This window comes from Parambassis ranga, chromosome 2, assembly GCF_900634625.1.
Source record: "Parambassis ranga chromosome 2, fParRan2.1, whole genome shotgun sequence".
NCBI classification, from domain to species: domain Eukaryota; kingdom Metazoa; phylum Chordata; class Actinopteri; family Ambassidae; genus Parambassis; species Parambassis ranga.
Window position 1 is genome coordinate 21,036,324 of NC_041023.1, and position 23,737 is coordinate 21,060,060.

The window sequence follows — 23,737 nt, forward strand, 5'->3', positions numbered from 1 at the left end:
TGACTTAAAAAATGTTTGTCTCAAACTCAAAAGGCAGCAAACTCCTTTAATTGAATACTTTTCTACTCCCAAGTATCGACTTTCCTCCGGTTTAATCCAAGTCAGCGATTAATTTATTCATTTGCTGCATGTCCTGCTCAGTTATTGGACACGTCCATCAGTTGTCAAGGACACACGTTAGGGTGAATCACAAGCTGAAGACAGCAAGGACACACACACAAACAAACAAACAACAATCTGAATGCGTGTGTCTTCTTATTGATCAGTGAGTCTGCAGCTCACAGGAAGCAGCATTGTGTTTTACAGACCCGCACCGCTCACCTTGTTAGCGCCAGGCGTTATTGTTGGTTTGTTATCCTAATGCATCATGTGACCGTGTTAAGCCGGCGATGAGAGGGTGCTGGCTCGGCCCTGCTAAGAGTGTCGATTTCATGGTCCATTAAGCTGGTGATTGTGGTGCCGCTGTCTGCGACAAATTCTACATCAGTTCCACCTACTTCAACACACAAACACACAAACAGGAGTGTGTTGTTTCTTCAGTTTATCACTGATGCACTAAAACTACACCATGAGGTGGAACACAGAGGTCACAGATGGCTTTTAACTTCAGCCTAATGTATTAATATAAGTTTAACATTTCCTGGAGGGTTGATGTGCCCTTTGACCCACCATGTTTTTGTATGGGGCCAAAGACAGTAAAGGAACTATTGAGCAGTAACGTCCTGTATGTGGACCACATGGTCTTTTTCCCTGTCCTGCCCCTGTGGGTGGAGTAGCAGTGGGCCCTGAGTCTGTTGATTCCAAGAGAAAGGAGGTATAAACATGAAGTTTTGTGATGCTAAATGTAACTGCTATCTGTGTCAGTATCAAATGATACCAAATGTCCTAGCTAACCCATTATAGCAATGCTAATAGTGTCAGTATGTTAGCAACCACACTGGCTGACTGATTTTTGTGACAGTAAATACGCATGGTATCTGTGTGATAGCTTTAGCCATAACCTTCCATATCTATAACATTCACCATCAACCTGATGAATGGTGAACAGTAAACCCTGTGTGTGCTCTGTTTACACACACTGATTGGAGATTTGGCATGCCCCCAAACATCAGTGAGAAATAAAAGGTCTGATGAAGGCTAAGTTGTTGTGTTAAACCCATCAAACAGTACACACACACACACAAACACACACGGCCTCTGTGTGTATTTTGTCTCTGCAGGACATGCTGCTTCGGTGCATCAATGTGTCACTTCCCTCACACTGCACACTAGATGGCAGCATGGTATCATTCTGACTCTGCGCATGCCGCGCTCCATGAAGTCCTGCAGTCACTGTGTTTTAAACACTGCTCTGCTGCCAACCAGTCTTAATACCAGTGAATGTGTGAGTGATTTTACCCAACAAAAAAGAATGAGTCAGTTCAGCTCTTCAAAGGAATGTAGGAGAAACAAACCTCTCCCCGGCCTCCCTTTGATCACCGCTGCCATTTAATTACCCACAAACCTGATGGAAAGTATTAATTTGGAATTTCAGTCAGTCTCCATCATTTTATTTGCAGAACAGTAGATTCAAAGAGTTCCTAAAGTTAAAAGCATGTTATTAGACAGTAGAAATGTATGTAAATGATAATCAGCCAGTAGAAGGCTGTTGCATTCAGTAAATTTGCTTGAATAAATGTTCCCAGCTAAGACACTGATGGGTGAAACATTATGTGACTACAAAAAATGTAACTCCATAAAAAATTAAGTGACCGCTTAACAAAAGGCTAAATAAACCCTACATAAATGACCAGAACAAAGAAATTTCATTTTTAACACGCACACAAAGAGCAGATTTCAATAAACCTGTTGGTCCGTCATTTTTTGGGATCCCCCTGGAAACGTTTCTTTATTAGGGTGGAGTGTGTTTCTTTGTTTCTGTCTTGTTGACCATTTGGAAAATGTTGTTTTTGAGTAAATGAAACCCAAAATAACCAAACATTTATATTGCCTTTCGGTGTCAAAGGCGATCTTTATTTATTTATTTTTTCGATAAATTTTATTAATTCTTTTTGACTGGGAAAAATAATTCTAATATTTACCTTTTTTAATTTATGCTGACCTCTTAGCCAGGTCAAACTTGTGAAAGAGATCCTGATCTCAGTGGGTTTTATCTGGTCAAATAATAAATAAAAATGTTTTTATTTGTGTATTATTAAAATTAAATGAACTTTGCGAGATAAATTCAATCATGGAATTGTAAATTTGGTATATTAAGTCTCTCATCTTATCAGACATAAATTCATAAAGTCACTGCAGCTCTGGTGTCTGACGGTTACCTGAAATCCAGCATGAATCAGTTTGTTTTGATTGCTGGCAGGTCAGCGCGCTGTTGCAGGCCTGATGTTGCCCACAGGGTTGTTACAGGTGGCTGGAAGCCATTCAACAAACAGCGCTTGTATTTTAGGCTGAAAATGTGAAGTCAGACTGAAGATCCTCTCTGAATGAAGCAGAGATGAAAGCATTCTAGCCCTGGATGAGACCTCGCCGTCCTCAGCTAGGAGACGCCGCTCTGTCCCTGAACTACATCGCCCTGCAAAAAAACACCATTACAAAACTCCTCTCTGACCTTTGACCCTGCTCTTGGGTACTTCTATCAGAAATAAACTGGCTTCCTCTCTGGCGTCTCTGGCAGACATTTGGCCTTTGCTGGCAGTTAATCTTCATTAACTCACTCATGTCTCTTCCTCTGTGATCGGACCAATTTCCTTCTCACTCTCCTCTGCCTCGCTGCCATGTTCCTTACTGGAAGGGAGCTTCCATATTCCCACTGGGAACACGTTGGAGTGAAGGCTGATGTGTGCGTTCTCTGTCTCCGTGGCATGTCTTGTTTCCATGGAGGCAGGCTTGTATAATGAAACACTCGCTGTGTGATTTGGTGCTAACAAATAGCCCGCTGTAATGCTGCATAATGCATTAATCCACTTTATTTTACCTGTGCTCCAACACCAGCCCTCACTTCTGATATTTTACCGAGCGTGACTCCTCTGTATTCATTTGCAAACAGTGTCTGTGTGTTTGGCGTATTGATCCAGTATCACTGCTGTCTACTCACTATAAATAGACGTATTGATTGAGGGATTTATTCATGTGTTGCTCATTCAGTGCAGCTGAGAGGCTGTATGATGGCTGTTTTTACGGTATTGCGGCTCCATGAAATGGCAGCACAATGAGAGAAGTAGCATCTTTAAAGAAATTCAGATACACTTGGGTATTGTGATGTTTTGTGTGGGAATACTTTTAGTTGTTTACATCCAAAGATTGTTTGGCAGGTACTTTATATTATCCTATATCATGATCTGACGTATCATTGCATCAGATTCTTGCTGATACACGGCACTCAACATATTTATCACAAACTTCTAATAACAGGACTGAATCCATCAGTGAGTCCAAAAAAGAACAAATCTGACGGAGGGGCTTACATGTACACAGTGTTAAAAACCTCCAAAAGTCTGCAAGCGGTCTGGTTTGGCCAGATTCTAGTACAGTCCGCAATGACACCAGAGACACAAGGTTGACATATTAGTAATAAGTTTGCCAACTGCTTTTAAAATATCCGACTCACTTTTTGAGGCAACAAGCTTCTATGCCATTTTCTTGAATAAAGTGATAATAATTTCCACCAACAACAATACGTATTACACAACCACAGGAGGGTTTATCTGCAACAAACCTCTCTCCCATTTTTTAGCTATCATAATAACTTTCTACCAGTTTCTACCAGCTGACTCTACAGCTGGAACGATTTCCGATCACGTGATCGGAAATCGGGCCCGATTACATGGTTTCAGACTTGATCGGAATCGGACTTTACCTCCCGATCAGAGTCAAATATATATTTATTAGGGCTGTCAAAGGTAACGCGTTTCCGTGGATTAATTCAGCTACACTGGATGGCTCTGTGGCTTGTAGTATAGGGGTATGATAGTTGCTTTTGGTGCAAGAGGTCCTGGGTTCAAGACCTTGATGAGCTGTTGTCTGTGTGAAATTTCCCAGTTTGGGACGGCTGAAGCATTTATAGTTTGCGGCAATGCGTTGCAGGCAGTTTGGCGAAGCAGCACTCTCATGGAAATGCGCAGTTGATGTGGTAGTGGTACAGTCACGGTCAAGCACACACACACAGTTTTGCTTGCAATAACAGGCAAAAGTCATTGTAGTAATATTTATATGCGCTTTTGTGGAGAACCATAAAAGTATCGGATCAGGACTCGGTATCGGCAGATGCTCAAAATGAAATGACTCGGACTCTAGGGCAAAAAAACCTGATCGGGACATCCCTAATTCAGTCACCTGAAGCAGATCTGAAGCTGAATGACTGAAATGTGGACACTTAAGCGTTTAGTGACCTTCGAATATTGTTTACAATATAATATCTGGTTGTGTCACCTTACCTTGAATCTTGATGACAGCTGATGCTGGTCTTCCTGTACTCACCTGTGCATGTACAGGTGCAGGAACCATCCCATACAGGCCAGGGAAAAAAAACTTCTGAGATACAGAGACTTTCCAGTATCAAAGGCAACGCGCTGACTCTAACACAGGTGTAATATTATCTAACTCTTAGATCCACACAGATTGAGGGTAGTTTATTGTGTGCCTCATCTGAACCTCACAATCAATATTTAATAACAGACTTGTTGGACTGGTGCAGCGATGAAAGGATAAGATGACATAATGTGCCAGAGAGCACGTAATGTGCAGCAATGTGAATATTTGTAGCATGAAGTAATGGAGATAAAAAATTTAAAAGCTGCTTTGAAGTCAGGGCATCTGTACATTGTCTGATCTGTTAGACCAAAACTGAATGCCTAGTTTAATGCTTTCAAAAGCAGACTCCTTCTCTCTCTCTCTTTTTTTTGAAGACTTCAGTTCAGGTAACCTTCAACAAGCACAGCAAAAAGCATCACATCAAACCCTCCTCGATATCTGTGAATGAAAAGGTGAAAACTTTGACCTTTGACTTCTCTTTCCTCTCTCTCTACTGAGGGATGCAGTTGTGACGGTGAGACAGTTACGGGAGTGGATTGGACACAGAGAGGACATGCAGTGGACAAGGTCTCGCCCAGAACAGCGGACAGCACAGGAAGGAGGACAGCGTCAGCAAATCCCTGACGAGGAAACGTTCACAGCGGCCAATGAACCGTTTCTCCCGATCAGAGCCTGCCATCGGACTGCAAGCCAATTCCGGCGTCAGTGAAGCTGTTAGCTGAACAGCTGGTGAGCTAGTGTAAAACTGTAAGGTATAATTCAACATTCTGGAAAATACACTTGGTTGTTTTAGCTCTAGTCGACCTAGCTCATGTTCTTTGGCATTCAGAGCCTTTCAAGCTGGACAACAAATGGTAAGTTTAGCATTCATAAGTCTGACACCCACACAGATGAGCTAATTTGTACTCTTCAGGCGCCATACCATGATATGTGGGTTGCCTCTCTCTAAAATAATATAAATTCTATGGAGAAAAATCACATCTCTGTAAACAATTGTAAAATATCAGTCAGTTAGGGCTAGATTTTAAGAAAAAAAAGCAAAAGATGCCAAGTCAGGAGCCCCATGTCGCTCAAAAGAGAGTAAAAAAAAAACGTCTAGCTAGCTAGTTAGCGACTTTACAACACAACAACTATAATTTTGATGTAAAAGAGAGAAGTGGACATTCCAAAATTTTTTGTCTTGTCTTCAAACAAATTCAGTTAGCCATTAGATTCTTTAACTAGCTTGTGAGTTAGCTGAGCGGCTAACAGTAGATCTTCCTTAAAATCACCATCATGCATTTCCCAGTATGTCAAAGAACACCTGCCTTAATACACATAATCACAGTAAATGTTCAAATTTCAGGATCCTCTTTCCTTCTTTGACGATTTATCTTTTCCGACTGTCGCGCGGCGACTTGGGCTACACAGTAATATACATACAAACAAACTGGATGTATATTTACTATGTTTAGTGAGAACAGCATAGTGAGTTGTCATTTTGGAGATGAAGTCAACTTTACTATGTGGTCAAAACAAAAAACACAAACATGAGGAAAGAAGAGAGGATGAGAGAGATAGACTATGAATAGGAAAAGAGAGAGAGAGAGAGAGAGAGAGAGAGAGAGAATGGCAGGCAGAGGTAGTGAAACAGTACAACATCAGACAGCCACTGGAACATAACAACACAGAGAGAGACAAGTATTAGGAAAAATGGTTTAATATAGGAGACAGAAGCAAAAAACTGCATCACACAAGAACATACGTTTACAAAAATAATTCTGACTGCTTCAGCTACACAGTTAGTTCACAGAGAAGGACAGAGAAACCGGAAAAATCTAAACAGCTAAAAGCAAAAAGTTCTAATTAGTTGATCTCTTTATTAAACTAATACATTAATCCACTGAAGGTGACTAAATATTTCTATTCCTTCTTTTTCTATAATTGTCTTATCGTGTAGACGGCACAATACAGAAGTCAAATGAAACTTACCGCTGTTGTATAGACAAACTTTGCTAGAACTATTTATAAAGCAAAAAAAAGCAAAAAAAAAAAAAGATCTGACACTCACCTACGCTCTGAAAGAACGAAAGGTCGAAAGAAAGAACAACACTCAGGTGAGGAAAAAGAAGTGAAAGAAATAAAGCCAAAGATCTTCTAGAAAATCTGATATCAAAAGCCAACTTTCATGATGCCAGCTAGAAATCATACTCGGGGACCAGTCAGGGTCAGGCCACACCACCAGGCCAGACAGCTTTGTTTTTTTTTTCTAAGATTTTTTTTGTTGTATCCTTTAATCTCCAGTATAAAAAATTCCACTGGTACAAAATGCATAAGTACAATCAGTTGTAGAAATAGGAAAGCCTGCATTTTTTTGTACTTTTTAAATCCCATCCAGTGACAGATTTCCAAGTGTTGTCAAACAAACATACATCACGCTAACAGGATCCACTGAAATGCATTGACTTTGGCTTCTCTCAAGACAAAAACTACTGAAAACCTTTTTGAGAATTGAAAAAGAAACAACGACTACAAAAAAAGTAATAAAATTGGATCATTTCTACAGACAACAAGCTGTTTTTTTTGTTTTTTTTGTTTAGTTTTACGCCACGGAAAGAGAGAACACACAAAACATTTTTCCTCAAAAAACTCGACATAAGCCATAATGCAAAGAAACAACAAGTTTTTTTTTCCTTTCAGATTTCATTTGTTTGATAAATAGCACTTAAGATAATTAAGTAAAGAAGGAGAACAGAGAAGTGAACAGTGACGAGATAGAAAGGTTACAACGAGCATCTGCCATGACAGCCCCTGAGGTGAGCCGCTTCCACAGTAAACTCCGTTTCTACGACCCCTGTTTGTGCTTCGAACACGGAAACAAAGACGAGATGCTTCACGCGGTGTGCTGTGCAAGTTGGGCAACATTTTGGCAAATTTGGGACATTAACAGATAAAACACTGCAGCGATGTTGAAGATCCAGCTTTCACGCAGGTAGTTATGGCTGTTTGTGGCACGACTCAAGTGTGTGTGTGTGTGTGTGTGTGTTTGTGTACTGCATTTAAGGAAAAAAGTCTGCTCGCCTCCCTCCATGAGATCAGATAGAAGTTTGGTATTGGTTTGGTCTTTTGAGAGGATAATGAAAGCTGTACTGCCTTCATCTCAGTGCGCGGACCTGCAGACGTGACCTCTTCCTCTCCGTCCAACGAGCTCTTTTATTTCCCCCGTCGCTATTCCAATAAGACGCCTCCATCTCCACACACACAAGCCCTGCTTCTATTAACCGCCACTCAGCCGGGGAGACAACAACAACAACCAGATGGAGATCCTCCTCCTCCTCCTCAACTGTCCTCCTTTCAACCGCTGGACAAAAATGGCGGACTTTGACGAGTGGAGGGGGGAGATATATACGAAACTGACTCACTGACAACATCTTCTGCTCTGATAATAAAAAATCAGAATAATACTGGAACGACGCTCCCTGGTTAAGGCGACTGGTGAGCTTCTGTAGAAAATAATGCTGCCTTTTTCGCTTTTTTTTTTTGCAGACCGTAAACAAGGTTTTCAGGGAGGGGGGGCAGTTGAATACACTGACAACACTGTGCCATGTAAACGGCTCAACTATGAGAGTAACACACTTTGGCATCTAAACATGAGAGTTTGGCCCATTGCACCACAAGACTATGGAGAAGTATGGAAAAGAATTATGGCCACGTTTTCTTGTCAGACTTCTGAGAAAAAACGGTCAGCGGCTGTAATCCTTTTTCATAGTGAAGTCTTTGCTTGTAAATAAATCTTTAAAAAAAAAAAAAAAACTTGTTGCGGACTAGTCGAGATGTGCTTTTTTTTTGTTCCTCAAAAGATCGAGGCTCGTTTGTGAATGAGCGAGTCTTGCTCTGTGCTTACATCATGAAAGCGAGTGCTCGTCTTGGAAGGTGATACACGAAAAAAAAAAACAACAGTAATGATCCTCACCGCCGTCTGAGACAAACGGCGCCAAATCGTAGCAAAAAATAAGGCTTCGACTCTCACCTCCATTTTGGCGGCTGAGGAACGGGACAGAAAAAACAAAACATGTCTGCAAGATACGAATACTAGGAGTGCAAAAGATTCCTGGTAAGGCTTTGATGAGTAAAACGGCTGTACAATGGCTAAAAATATCAGTGTGTGTGTGTGTGTGTGTTTAAAGTGTGTTTGTGCACGCTGGCGGGCGGTAGCGGCTGCTGAAGAGGCTTTCACGCTCAGGGGCTCTCACGCACCATAACAAAGTAAACTGTGAGGTCTGCACGAGAGTGTGTGTGTGTTTGTATGTGTGTGTGCATGTGTGTGTATATATATATATATATATATATATATATATATATATATATATATATGACACATGGGCACTTTTTTCTTTTTTTTTTACATCTTTACAAAGAAAAAAAAAGCAAACATGACATTTTCAGGCAACAAGACCACAGAATAGCAAGTTAACAAACTCTTTTTTTAAATCTATATTTTAAATATGAGGGATCCATACAAAACACTTATAATAAAATACCCATGTTATCAAATAATTTCACAAGAAATACACTGACGCGCTAGGCAGGAAGTACCTTCAGAATTTGGCACTGAACTCCACTGATCTTGATCTTTTTTTTTCTTTATAAGACATTTTTGCCGAACAACAAAACACATCTAAATATTGTTTCCCACGAGAGAAATAAAAATAATAATGACATTGATGCTTCACAAGCTGACATTTTTTATATATATATGTATATATATAGATATATTTATATTTATATATATTTTAGGAATTTTATATAGCTAATTTACCAACAAGAAATTTAGCAAATAGGGACTCCTTAAAAAAAAGAAGAAAATTAAAAAAAAAACTATTATATGAAAGGCTTTGTCTATTGTTCAAGTAAACTGATTTTTTTAAGTCTTCTCTTGAAAAACATGAGACATTTAAGACCGTTAGACCGTGTGATGAAACCACAACTAAACTCACGAGAAGCACCGACGTTAACGCGGGTTTTACAGGTATTCTTTTTTTTTCTGTTTGATTTTTTCATCCTCTATACATTTAAACAGTAGAAAATATAGGTCATTTCATCATCATGTGCATTTAAACCACGGATTGTCTATCTGTGAGTCAGTTCAGCAAAAGGTGACACAAGTAGGTAGCATTTCTCCCCCCCAAACAGGGCAAATGTCTTTTTTTTATTACCTTTTAAACTACTCTAGAAAAAAGTGGTTCTATATATAGACTTTGAATGAGAAACAGAGCCACTTAAAATGGCCTTATCAAAAAACTTTACACTGCCTGAAAAATGTAAAAACCATTAGAGAGCTCTGAGAGAGAGAGTCTAATATTGATCAGACAGTTTTTATTCAAAACTGTTTGGAAGTAGTCTTATTTCTCAGAGAAACTGGCGCCGACTGCTTCTGGCCCGCGCTCCTCCTCTGTTTGTTTGTTTGTTTGTTTGTTTGTTTTTGTTTACTCTTCCCCGTCGGCACCAGAAGCAAGACGACGCGCCAATTCCTGTAGTGAACTTTCAAGTTTACTTTAAATGAAGACAAAAAAAGACACAAAAGAAGAAAAAAATGCAAGAAAACATATTGAATGATCATCACTTTGCCACAGGTTGTTGTTTTTTCTCCAAAAAAACTTCCATAAAAATCAGTCTTTTGTTGTTTTTTTTTCATATGAATGCAGCTTTAAATCTTTTTTCACATTGATTCATTTTCTTACCCACACACCTCCCTGAAACCCTCCCAGAAAACAGATCCAAATGAGGTCACATGCAAAACAACAAACAACAACAAAAAAAGAGAAAAAACATAAAAAATCAAAGTCCAAAATAAGCTAAAAGTTCAAAGTTCAAAAGGTCAGTAGGCGGTGGAGGAGGAGGAGGAGAACCAGGTTATGATCAGGTGAGCTCGGAAAAGACATCAGAAAAAACAATGACGGGGGAGGAGGACGATGACACTTTGTTTTTTGTTTGTTTTGTTTAAAGTTTGTTTTTTGTTTTGTTTGGACGCCACGGAGACATGCTAGGCAAACGATGAGCTAACAGGCATGGAGATGGGTTGTTCTAAAAGGGGGAAAGAAAAAACAGGGGAGAGGAGAGAGTTACACACAGAGAGCCAGAGCACCACACCACTACAGCACTGTCTTTGTTTTTTGTTTTTTAAATCAGGAGAAACAACAACAACAACAAACAACAACAACAAACAAACAACAATGCAAAAACACCACTCACTGATTTCATTGACAAATTTTTAGCTTTGATTTTTTTTTCTAAATGTAATATAAAAATGATATTATAGGTCTACAGTAACAAGCGACAACACACACACACTCACACATTCACACACACACGCACACACACAAATAAAAAACAAGAGCACCCAAAGCGTTATCCATCAGAGCCCAGATGGATGATGTCATTTGGGAGAAAATATTTTTTGGGAGGGGGGGGGGGTCTTTTTTCTTTCTGTTTTGAACAGGAGAGAGAAGGGTGGGGTGGGGCTACGAACAAACAACAAAAAACATTCAAAATAAAATAATAATAATAAACTTCACACCAGAAGAAGAAGACTATGGATGGAGAGAGGGAGAGAGCGATGGAAGGAAAGAGAGAGCAGGAGAGCGAGAGAGAGAGATGGATGGACAGCACAGAGACACATATATGTGTGTGTGTGTGCGTGTGTGTGGAGTGGGCGTTGGGGGGTGTTCGAATGGCAGCGGAATGTGATCGTGGTTTTTCTGCACTGAAAAAAACATTAAAAAAAAAAAAACACCGGAGAACCCAATTCCACGAGACGTCTCCACACGGGTCTACTTTAATGATGCTGAATACTTTATAGGAGTCCAATAACTTATAACGATAGGCAATAAATAAAATCCTTTTTTTTTCTTCATCTGAGGCAGTAAAAATGTTGTATAAAAATAGAACTGCTTTTTTTACAAATAAAATTTACAGGCCTGTGGCTTTCTGTACTTTGAATTTTTTAATCTTTCAACAAACATCAAGTATTTTCAGTTAACCCCCTTTAACCCCATAAACTCTGTTATTAGTAGTTATTATTATTATAGCCTTCATCAAATTCTGGATTTTGAAAATGTCTTACATGCTGTTAGTATCCCTTTCATGACAAAGACCAATGTGATCTGACCCAGAAAAGTAGTTACTAATTATTTTAACTTCTGTGAAATAAAATGTTTTTTATTTTCACATAAATAATAATAATAATAATAAGACGTAGCTGGAGTGTCGGTGTTTTTGACTGTACGGCAAAGAGAGGCAACTAACGTATTTTTTTTTGTTGTTTTTTGTTTTTGTTTTTTTGCAGCCTTTGCTCCCGGGTTGCCAGCAGGCGTAGAGTGTGTTTTTTTTTTTTCTTGGAGAAGCAGCGGCGGCCTGCAACCAACACCGCGGAGGTCAAAGGTCAAATGTGCATATCGGCGTCTAAAACTAAAAACAAAATAAAACAATAAAAATGAACCCCTCGCCAGGCCTCGAGAGAGAGAGAGAGAGAGAGAGGAAAAAACGGAAAATCAAAAATCGTCATGGCTCCTTTTGTCTTTAACCTCTGTAACTAGTCCTCAAAAATGTATAAATATTCACTGAGAAAGAAAAACTTTAAATCAGTTTCAAACAAAAAAAAGCTACTTCCTTCCATTATATATATATATAAAAAAGAAAAAAATTGCACAAAGTAATGGTGGTAATGGAAGCGTTCATGTGTGTCAAAAAATAATAAATAATAATACTTGAAAGCTAACATAAAAATCTTTAAAAAAAGCAAGAAAAAAAAACAAGGCGTGTGTCTCCCTCAGGGTGGTTGTAGGTCGTCTACCCCTCCCTCCTCCCACATCCCTCCCTTCCAACACCACCCCCACCCCTCCCGAGTCCCTGTGTAGAGAGGTCGTGGCTCGGTTTGCTGTTTGTTTTTTTCATTTTTTTTTCTGTGGGGGGGGGGGACTTACCCTAGCAGTGCTAACATTGGGAGCAGATAGACCCTAGTGCTAAGATCAGTACGGTTTGCTGTCGTTCTTGGAGCGCTTCAGCTGCACCTTCAGCCGCTTCATGCCGATCTGGAAGCCATTCATGGCCTGGATGGCTGCCTGTGCCGACACTGGATTGTCGTAGCTGACGAAGCCTGTGGAGAAAGACCCGGAGAAGAGGCGGCGGAAAAGTTGTAGTAAATGGTTAGACACAGGATCAGTGTAGCTACCGACATCATCTACATTAGCAAGCACTGCCAGATATTACATGATGGTAAAATTATGTACGTCGGCCTTCTTATCCTAAATGCTACATGCTACCATGACAAAAACAATCAATGAAGCAATATGTATGACAATCTTGTAATAATAGTGAAAGAAAGTGAGTCCCTTGTTGTAAAGGTGTGCACCACTTGTCATCAAGTTGTGTGTGCCACTGTTGTGATGGCACTTACTGTGTGATGTGTTGCACCAAACACCACTGTACACATTTCAGGGTGGTCCACCTCTCTACTCGTACATTCATAGTGTACAACAAACAAATTGTTCGGCAGATTTCCCAGTTTGTCCCATGAGCTACGACTTAATTGTGTTTTTTTTTCTACAGCAGCTACATTACCTCCAAACTAAGGTGTAATAATAAACTCACGCTAAGACTCCCTCATCTTGTTTCTGTGTCTAAAGATCTGATTGCATCTACATTCAAATACACCCATGGTACACAATAATAAGAGATTACATTATAATGACTCCCAGAGGGGGACTGGTTTGTTCCACAAACAAAAATATATGCAAGAAAGTTAGAATACAGAGGGAGGAAGTGGTGTACTAACACTTACACGCCACTTCCCTCTGTAATATATGCAACCTCTAATACTGTCAGTAAACTCCCCTGCCAGACACGTTTGCCTTCCTGGGTCCATGCTTGATTTATTTCTGTTTCCATTAGTTTGCCACATGTAGATGGGATGTGCATAATACTGTAGGATCTGTTCTCCTTGTAGAAAAATGCTATGCAAATATAAATCCACGCTGCGGTTGCATTTTAAAGTTGAGGCATGTCAGTTAGAAGAAATATAAGATCGAATGGGGTCCCTCGTCTCAGTTCAAGTCCTGTCATTTCCTAACAAGCTTTATGGAAAGAATTGTTCTATTTAGCACATATTTTCATAAAGTCAGTAAAACAACTATTAGGCAACAACCATTAGTGTGTATGTATTTGGCATTGCCATGTGGTTGTATGTATGTAGTGCTCACGTTGTATAACATAAAATAACACTTGAATGATGGAGCAAGCTAACACAGCATCCAATCCAGCTCATGTATTCTGACACAACCGGCTTGCAGGGATGTGTATGTGTAGTGTGTGTGTGTGTTTAGTGTGTGTGTAGATGTCGTACCGAAGCACTTGCTAAGGTTTGTCTGTTTGTCGATGAAGACTTTGGCAGAGACCACGTTTCCAAAAGGCATGAACATCTGCAGTATGTCCTGGTCTCCGAACTCCTGGGGCAGGTGGTAGATGAACAGGTTGGCTCCTTCGGGACCTGTCGGGGATGATGCAGAGCGGACGTAAGGTCAGAATGGGTTTTTATTTATTTTGATTTGAGGCAAAGCTGCAGGAGAGGCAGCGATTGCATTGTGCTGTCGTCATAGGAACGGAACTCAAGCACACCGCTTAGCACAATATTGCCTGACCTTGGGTTTGTTACTGCTTTTAAACAACATTCTGCATTTGTGCTGAACATTGAACAGCGATGAAAGCTTTTTTTAATAATCATATTTCAGCTCTAACAAAACAAAACAATACAAACGTAGTTCCCCATTCTCTCGCTTGTGATTTAGTCATTCTTTAAGCTGCATGTCATCTCTCTTGAGAGGGGTCAGAGGTCTTAACCTCCCTCTAATCCTAATAGGTCAGATCTCTCAGAATAATTGAATACACTCTCCCTAGATAAATGAAGCTGCTATGGAGGGACGGTATTTGGCACATCTTTGTCTCCCCGGAGGGTTCTGAACTCCTGGGTGGACTGTCAAAGGAAGACAGCTTCTTTACAAATGTGTCTCTTTGCTGGAAGCAGAAATGATGTGCACACAAACAAACAGTACGTGGCTGTGTTTGTTTTACCAGACATTTCATCATCTGGTTGGTATTCAGAGTCGCTGTCTAAAAGCTTTCGGCTAAATTTAACATCAGCTGCCAGGTTCTGAACGTAGGTGGCACAGCAACCAATTTTTTTTTACATTTTCTTCAATTCACAATGTAATAAAATATTCAAATTGACTTTTAAATTGGTGTTGGAATTTAATTTTCATTCTATCATGACATATAAATAAAAAAATAATAATAAAACCGAACACGTCTGTATCCAGTAGTGACTGATTTAAGTTTTAAATTTATATATCAGCATTATTTCATGGTTTCCATGGCAATTATTAGCTTCATTATATAATACACAGCAGCAATAAATAAAAATTCTGTAATCACCTTGACTATATATAAAAATAGTAAATCTGTCATATTTTGTGTATTTACAATGAAACAGACGGCTTTAGTGCTTAAGTTGTTCCTTTTACAAAATTATTTATAATAATAATAATAATAATAATTTGTAAGCCAATAAACAAAAAAAAAACATTTTACCTGGACATTACACTGCTATGGATGACGCCATGTTTCAGCTCAAATGTGTCATGTTGTGTATTTGTACAGACCAAACCCACTGAATACAGAAAAGCTTATACTGTAGAGACTGATCGAGCAGCACTGGTGTGCACACACACGCGGCCATGGGCTACTGACCCTCTTTCTGGCTGCCGGCAGCACCTTGCTGCTGCAGCAGGGACTGGCTGTAGAGGGTGGGCAGCGCTGCGGCGGCGTACTGCTGGATCCCTGAGTAAGCCTGCGTCAGCGCGTCCATGGTGCCTGCCGTCCCGTTGGTGAGCCCTGCGCCGCCCAGGCCTCCGTTTAGAGCCGCCATACCTGAGAGCATTTGAGCAACTTTACATAAAACCCAACAATAAAGAAAGAAGAGTGCACTTACTCATTAGCGCTCCCACTGAAGGTTGTGTTTTAACCACACACACACACAAACACAACTATTACCAGACGATACACACACACAGAGACTACACTATACATGTCGACACACACACAGGACACATAAATACTGAGTATATACACACGAGATACAGCACATCAGTACAAAGGACACACACAAACACACACAAGTATTAGTGAACACACAGTTAAGTATAGTATGAGTGTAGCTGATGACAGCCAGAGCTGCACAGGTGTCTCAAAGTACAAAGCGCTGCATGCACAAAACCACACTAAGAAACAAAAACAGCGACACGGACAAAAAGAAAAACAGCACAGGGATCATGTGACCCAGGTAAGACTTATGGAACTGCAGCTCTACAACCCGACACTTGAAGGCAGCTTCACAAACATGTTTAACAGTATATGACTATGGATGAAGCCTCCGTGACATCACCTGTAGGTTACTGAGGAGCCGCTCTGTATCTGCCGCGACACAGTCTGCCTAAACTCCAATTACAGGCAAAGAGGTGGAGTTCAGAAAGGGAGGTCACAGAAGCAGGAAGTTGGCACTGTGTGTCGTCTGTCACTGAAGACGGTCACACCCATTATGATGTAATTGTAAGTATATTTAAGTTATTTATAGAATCCACCTCCTCTTGGTAGTTTAAATTGCATTACAAAGGCTTCATCACTGAATCGATATTATTGTTATATTCACTGATAATGTGGATTGACAAAAGAAAAGTATTTTGGTCATGTGTATATAAAACTGCCATTCTTCATGACCTACCATTTTAGCCCTGAGATGTAATTATTGCTGCTGTTCCAGCCTGTGACGTCTCTCTTTAGGGGTGCAGACAGGCACGTGGAGCGTAGACGTAGGAGGTGTGTGTGTGTGTTCGCTTTAAAACGTGAAGAGACGCAGCAGTAACACTCATTAGCTGCTTGTAGCAGCTTAATATCACGACGGAGGGCAACTTGTCTGAGGGGGTCTGACATTGGCTTGGCGTCCTGTCGCCTCACCGTCAGACACAGTGAAATAAATTATCACTGCGGCGCTCCGGATTATAGGTCACTCATTTATTCAGGAATAATTGCACTGGTGACCTTTGCAATTCAATTAAGGCCTAGATGTGTTTAAATGAGGCCGGTTGGTGGTGGTGGTGGTGGGTGGATGGAAAGATGAGGAAGGGGCTATGAGAAGAGCGAAGGGTTAGCAAGGACGAAAATGGGATGCAAAACGAAAGCGACCCATTCGGTTAAAAAGGACGAGCATGTGTGTGTGTGTGTGTGTGCACATGTCCTATGTTTCTGTACCTGCGTGCATTCGAGTAGACGCGTATATGATTTACACAGCGGATACAGCTACTCCAACCGAGGAGCAGTAAAGGTCAGAGGAGAATAATGTGGTGGAAGAGGCCGGTAGTACAGGATCTCTGCTGTCATAACAGCTCTGATTAAGATCCCAGCCCTGTCTCCCCAGAGGTCAAAGGCAGGACACACACACACCGCACAGCGCTGTACACACCGGCAGACCACACAGGCTGATACAGTTCGGGAACACCAGAGTCTGACTCACTTCCAAAGAAGTGTTCAGTTGTTTAAACTTTATAAATTTAAATATTTGGCTACCCTGAAAATGCATTTTAGGTCAGTTTGGTCAAATTTTACATTTATTATTTATTAAATTCTTTTCATCTTTTTGTCATTTAATGGTAAGCCCTGTATTCGTCAAGCAAATTTAATTCCTTAATTTTTGTGTTTTGTTATTACAAAACAGCCATACTGGGTGCTTTTTAATGTTTGTGGCAGAGAAAAAAATGCATCCAAGCCGGCAAAAACGTATAATTTTTTCAGTAAAACTGAAAACACACGCTGAAACTGCAGTAAGTAGTGCAAACAAAACTGAACGTTTCTGGATGCAAAGCTTGTTAATTGATCGTTTGTGACTTTAAAAGACCTAAAAATGTAAATCCTGGTGGCATATTACTTAGCATAGCTCACTATTAGCCTGCTAGATTGCACTGCAGATACATTCAGCTCTGATAAGTAGCAAACCACTGTAAAATTTAGAAAGCATTAAACAAGCATTTCTTTCTAGGTCCGTCACTTTTTGGTGTCCCTCTGGAAACATTGTTTCAATGGGGATTTATGAATGACCTCTCTACTGTCCGCACTGTCCGAGTGCCGAGCTGAAATAAGATACAACAAAAACACCACAGTGACATGACACAACAACACTGAGAAACAGCAACGACAGCACCAGTCATGTGACGGGCGAAGCACGCCAACTTTGCCGGGGTGGCACATGAGCACTCTTACAGCAAGCATAACCCAGGACACAACCAGGAAGCGGATGGAGGAATGGATGGATGAGGTGTGTATGGATGGATGGATGGATGAGTGAGTGAAATATCTGAGGCCTGATGAATAAATGAGGCAGATTTATTTTCAAGTCAAGCTGAGGTGCTGAGGGACGACAGCGGGAAACTAGAATTATTTTTTTCTATTTTGAATCATATGTATTTATAATGTCTGGATCAATACATCTGTAATAATAGCTATTGACAGTAGAGCATGACACAGCATGGATTTCTGATAGCTTTAACTTTTGCTCCGATAATAAATATAGATTTTAAATACCTTTTACTTTATACTATATAATGATGTAATATAAGTATAAGAGATTTTTTAATTACAAATAATTAAAATAAGCTTCTTGACACGTTTAATAACACACACAAGTCATCAAAAACCCACATGTCAAACCCTATTGTTTGCCTTCTCAGGCCATCGCTGCGTCTCTCTGCAGGCTCGCTGTGGCAGTGGTGATGTCAGATGTGGGCAGTCAGGTGGAGGTGGAGGTGGAGGTGGAGTGGCTGATGGCAGGGTGAATACTCACTGTTGACGCTACCTGCTAGTGCATTAATGTTGTTCAGGCCCACAGTCGCGCCTGCCAGGCCCTGCAGGGTGCCCAGAGAGGTCAGAGAGTTCATGGCGCCGGCGTTGGAGCTCGCTGTGGTCCCCGCTGCTGGGGAGGAGGAGAGGGGGGGGGGGGGTTGAGAAGGAGAGAAAACAAAAGAAGGGATAAGGACAGAGATGAGGAGGGAGAGCAGGAGACAAAGAAGCTGACATGTTATACAAATGACCTTAGGAAGGTTCATCGTATGAAGGTGGAGGCTTCTTACAGCTTCAATAGAATAGAACTAGTAAGTGCTACATGTAGCATTTTAGCATCAGCAGAATATTATTACATTGAAATGTTTTAATATAACAATCAAGGCCACTGTGGCACACTGAGCGGTCTGCAGATTTAGGTATCTTTGGGTTGTTTATTACAGAGAGAAAGAAATCAGGGAGAAGCAGCAGAGACACCATGTGAATGGAGGTCAAACTCTACTTAGTGGCGTTTCTTCATATATTTGTCAGGTTTCTGTCTCTGAGCAAGGGGAACTTACTTTTATTCTGTTCATTTCCTGTTTTATTTTGAAAGTACTAACTCCCCTCTCGTTTCAGGTGTTTCGTCTTCCCCCTCCACGTGTGCTCCCTCCTCCTGCTGATTACCTGTCCGTCCTAATGTGTTTCACCTGTGTCTCATTGTCTCTCCCTCCCTTGTGTATATCGTGTGTGTGTTTCCCTTCACTCACAGCCACTTGTGTGTTTAGTCAAGCGCTCCAGCCTTCTAGTTCCAGCGTGTTTTTGAGTCGGTGTTTTTCTAGTGTATGACCCTTGTTGCCCCCTTTTTGGTGCTGTTGCATGTCTGATTCCTGGTTTTTCACACCAGCCTGTTTTTTGACTACCCACTACTAGACCCTTTGTTACCTTTGCCTGGCTGGACTGACTATCTGTGTACCGACCACCTTCCGAATTGAAAAACTGACCGTTTGTGTCTATTCCTGACAAAATTTAGTTGTATTTGCCGGAAGGACCTTCAGAGAAATACTGAATTACTACAGAATTGTCTCCTTGTCTCCTCAAAACTTGACCTACAGCCACTATGTCTACATGGCTAAAAAATCCCTGCCACATGACATGCAGAAAACAATGGATTAAGAGAAATCATTTGAACTTCATAATCTGGGATGCTCAAGTCAGCAAGGGATGCTACTGCTATACTTTTCAATATATTTCCATTGTGTGGATCCAATTATTCTCACACAAATGGATCTCCAAGGCTGACTAGTAATAAGCATCCTACGGGTAAGGTGTGATAACAGAGAAGTGACTGTTGGTGGTAAAATCAGACACTTTTCATCTTGCTGGATATCCTTAGTGGCTGAGTGTATGTTATTTTTTGCAATTCACTCTGATCTGATTGTGGACATAAAACCATATAACTGTTTAAAAAAACTGTTTTTTTTTTAAATGAAAAGAAAGACAAAACCGTTTCCGGGGGACCCAAAACGTGAGGGACCTGTCTTTAAAAAGTAAAAGCAATTTAAATGCTTTGTGAATTTACTCCCAGCAGTGTAAATAAAAGTTGTTGTTATGCTCATATTGTTCTCACAGAGGTGGTGAAAATTGTCAACTGCTATTTGCTAGCATTCAAAGATCCTTACTGTTTCCTCTTCTGTTGTTTCTTGATCTGTTTATTATGTTGTTTATGTATAATTAAACCTTCTATTTACAATGATTATTTTGCTTCTATGTCGCTTTTGTCCATTTTAATCCGATTTTTAGAGAGACTAACCCAAAAGTGTGCACCACTTGTCTGTCAGGTAAAGAGGAATTGTTGGTGTCTGTTGATGATTTGTTTGTCCTTCAAGTCTAGCTGGTGTGAATGTAGAAATCCTTCTGAGAAGAAGCACCAGGGGCACAAGGGTCTCTTTTATAAACCTATAACAGCTGATTTGCTGTTATAGTCTGCTGATGCTCAAATATCTTACAAGTAGCACCTTTAATTAACCTTTAATAAACAAGCTGCATTGCCTCAACCCTTCGTATAATAATAACCTAAAAAAAATATATGGAGATGAAAACTGCAAGTTTGTTTTGATATCAAGAGATATTCAAGTAAAGTGGCTGCCGTAGTAACACAGACGTGTACAGAAAGGCAAGCAGAGAAATGTTTAAGACTTCTTATTTACAGCTTTATATAACACAAAAACACCGCAAGAGGTGACAAGTGAACACAACACAAGGACACAAACTCACACACACATACACCTGAACGCACTCTGATGTGAAATGTGTGCCCGTCAGTGGTGGAGTTGGTGGTGGTGGTGGTGGTGGTGGGTGAGATGGTGAGAAATATGGTGCACAAAGCTTGTTCTGTTTCAGACAAAAATAAAAACTATTCATTTACCCTTCATCTCATCAAAGCGATGCCCACAAAGCAGGACTGCTGCTGAATATATTGAGGAATGGAGCGGTAAAGGAAGCGTTATGGTGCAAAAACACAAACACAACGCTGGCCTGTCTCCATGCAGAGCTGTCTATATTTATCAAACTGTGTCGTGACGTTTTCAGCTTCATTGACACATGCACTCATTCACACTGCTCAACCTGAGTGTGTACTATCCAAGGTTGGACTGACATTCAGAGTCAGAGAGAGAGAGAGAGAGAGAGAGAGAATAAAAGGTGGAGAGAATGAGAGAGAGGGACAACCAGGAAGTGGGATGAAGCGGCGCAAAAGGTGGGGTGGGTTTTTCATATTCATGCTCTGTCGGGAATGAGCTCCAAGAAAGAGAGAGACAGCAAAAACCACAGAGCGAGGCCGAGCTGACATGAAGGGTGGGGAGGGGGGGGCGGTGATGGAGGAGAAACAGGGAGCTTGTCAAAAGGAGGGCAGCAGCAAAAGACGAGGGCAACGAGGAGGAACACAAAAAAGGAGACAGATATTTAACCTGAGACACCGACACACAGGTGCAAACAACCCCCCCCCCTCCACCAGGAGGAACAACAAATCTGCTGCTCTGAAGATTCTGTGTGGGTCTGGTGAGGTGTGGGAGATCAATTCTGAAACACTTAAGCACAAAACGCACAACCATGCGCACACACACACACACACACACAAATACAGTGCTCAGATGGTCATGGACACTGGAGGTGGGACAGGAGGACGCAGGGAGGCGGCGTATCGACAACATGATTGGTCTATTATAATGAAGAGACGGTGGGAACACACACCATGGGAACGTGCCAGAAAGAAGGTCGACAACACCGACACTGAAGATCGGAACAATGGAGATGCTTCGGCAGTGATGATTGGTCGATGGTTGTGATGGTGGGTGTGTCGGGGTCATGGTGGTGGGTGGCGACAACACTGGTAATGGTAACGGTGGCGAGCAGAAGACGCAGCAGGCAGGCGTTGGGCCCCTCTTCCCCTCCTTCCCCCGGCGTTGGACCTCCCCTCCACCCCACCCGCCCCCTCCCCTTTCCACCCACCCAACCTGAGTGGCTGCGGCGTTACCTGGGCTGGCCAACGCTCCCAGGGAGGCGGCGCTGGAGGACAGGGGGTTTGCGTTGGAGGGGCTGGCTGAGTTTTGGGCTGCCGCCGCCGCTGCCGCTAAAGTTGCCAGGTTCTGCAACTGCAGAGCACTCATACCTGGAGAGAGGGAGCCAGAGAGGGTGGTGTCAAACCTGGGGAGCGAGGCTGAGGCGTGGCAGGGTCGCCTGGAGGTGGACCGGGAGGACAGGACTGACCACGAGTTCCGGAGGTGAACAAGAAGTGAACAGTGGTACATGTGCACCTTCTCCTGCTTTGAGGAGAGAATGTGCTGTATGTTCAAACACTACAGCAGCTGATTTCACTAATAAGTCCCAGAAGTGTCAGAATCAGTAAACGCAACTATTGTAGTGTTTGGTGCATTTCTCTGAGGCAGAAATAATCTCAGTGATTTATTAAACTTTTATTTTTTCTGTTCAAACAGCTCTGGACCAAAACTCAGCGGAGAAGGCTTTAAGGATACAAGAGGAAACTACCCTCCTTAGCCCAGTTATACAAGCTTTCTAGCCAATTATATCACTTAAAAGAAAACTGGAACTCCTATTTGGCTCTGCTAACACATACTTGTCTGAATAAAAGTCTAAATGGTGAACAGAGGGCTGAATTTTCACATTATAAGGTCATGAATGGAGCCTGTCTCATTTTTAGTTAGTTGTTTATGTGCTCATTTCCATTATCATCACCCTATTGAATGGCTGTTATCAGGCATTATTATTATTCACTTCCATCTAAATGTCTTGTCACACTTTTGTCAAATAAAATAGGATAATATTTGTCTTTAACTTCACATGTAGAAATCTCACCACCACCGGAGGGTGTGATCACTCTGACACCAGCAGGTACAGGTGCCTGCTTTCTTCTTTTCACCAGTCATTCAATGGGCTGATAATTCTCCAGTGCACTGGTTGCTCAATATCAATATCAATATCAATAGTGAGATTTGTATTTTACATTAGATGACTTATATTTGTATAACCAAGTTTTAATCAGCTAAAATAAAACTATGGACGTCCTCTGTGATCACTCATTGAACAGATGAACAGGTAAAGGCAAGGGCAGCCAAAAATGGGAGCAATTAACTGTTGATAACAGTCATTCAATGGGCTGATAATTTTCAAATATGCTGTTGGATCAAGTCATCAAATTGATCAAATTGGATCAAATTGATTTTTTCATGGTGAAAAATATAGAAATAATCACCTGTAATTGATAACTTACAGAAAACAGATGCACATGTTTCACAATAAAATCTAAAATTAAACAGTTAACTACAATAAATGAAATTATAAGAAATATCAAAAAGTGTCAAATCCTTTGTGTCAGGCTCCAGTCATGGTGATCTAAAGTTTCCAATAGAACCTTAAACCTACAGCTCACTCAGTGATCACTGTGTTGCAGGCCCTGCAGGCTGAACTCTCCTCATTGTTAATCTTTTTTTTCTGACATTAGCATATGTGCCTGTACTTAAGCATAATTAATGACTACATGCCAACACCTAAACGATGGCCAAGCAAAGGCTATAGAACACCGTCTGTGAGTACAACTCAACCTTTCACCTCTGTGTGTGTGTGTGTGTGTGTGTGTTTTTATGCACAGTATGTGGTGTCAGTGCAAAACCAAACAGCATCAGTCATCAGAGCAGAAACCGGTCTTACCACATGAGCTTGTTTAAAAGGGTTGGACACTGTCAATGTGAGGTGTATGTGTCGTATATACAGACAGGGTGTATATACAGTACCA

General features: G+C 41.1%; 1 protein-coding gene across 10 annotated transcripts in view; it reads right to left on the reverse strand.

The window, feature by feature from the left end:
* Positions 1–7,202: 7,202 nt before the first annotated feature.
* The window catches only part of celf2 (cugbp, Elav-like family member 2), a 156,288-nt gene continuing 139,753 nt past the window's right edge, over positions 7,203–23,737 (reverse strand). For 3 of the 10 annotated variants that reach the window (XM_028420431.1, XM_028420358.1, XM_028420374.1), the window contains 6 exons: positions 21,962–22,096; positions 18,452–18,577; positions 15,310–15,489; positions 13,910–14,053; positions 12,492–12,664; positions 7,203–10,593 (listed from right to left, as the gene is read on the reverse strand). In XM_028420431.1, coding sequence (XP_028276232.1) covers positions 12,537–12,664; positions 13,910–14,053; positions 15,310–15,489; positions 18,452–18,577; positions 21,962–22,096 — 713 coding nt within the window. In that variant the 3' untranslated portion in view covers positions 7,203–10,593; positions 12,492–12,536. Of the gene's footprint in view, positions 10,594–12,491; positions 12,665–13,909; positions 14,054–15,309; positions 15,490–18,451; positions 18,581–21,961; positions 22,097–23,737 lie in introns of all 10 variants that reach the window. The other 7 variants (XM_028420365.1, XM_028420439.1, XM_028420396.1 and 4 more) reach the window with 5 other exon arrangements.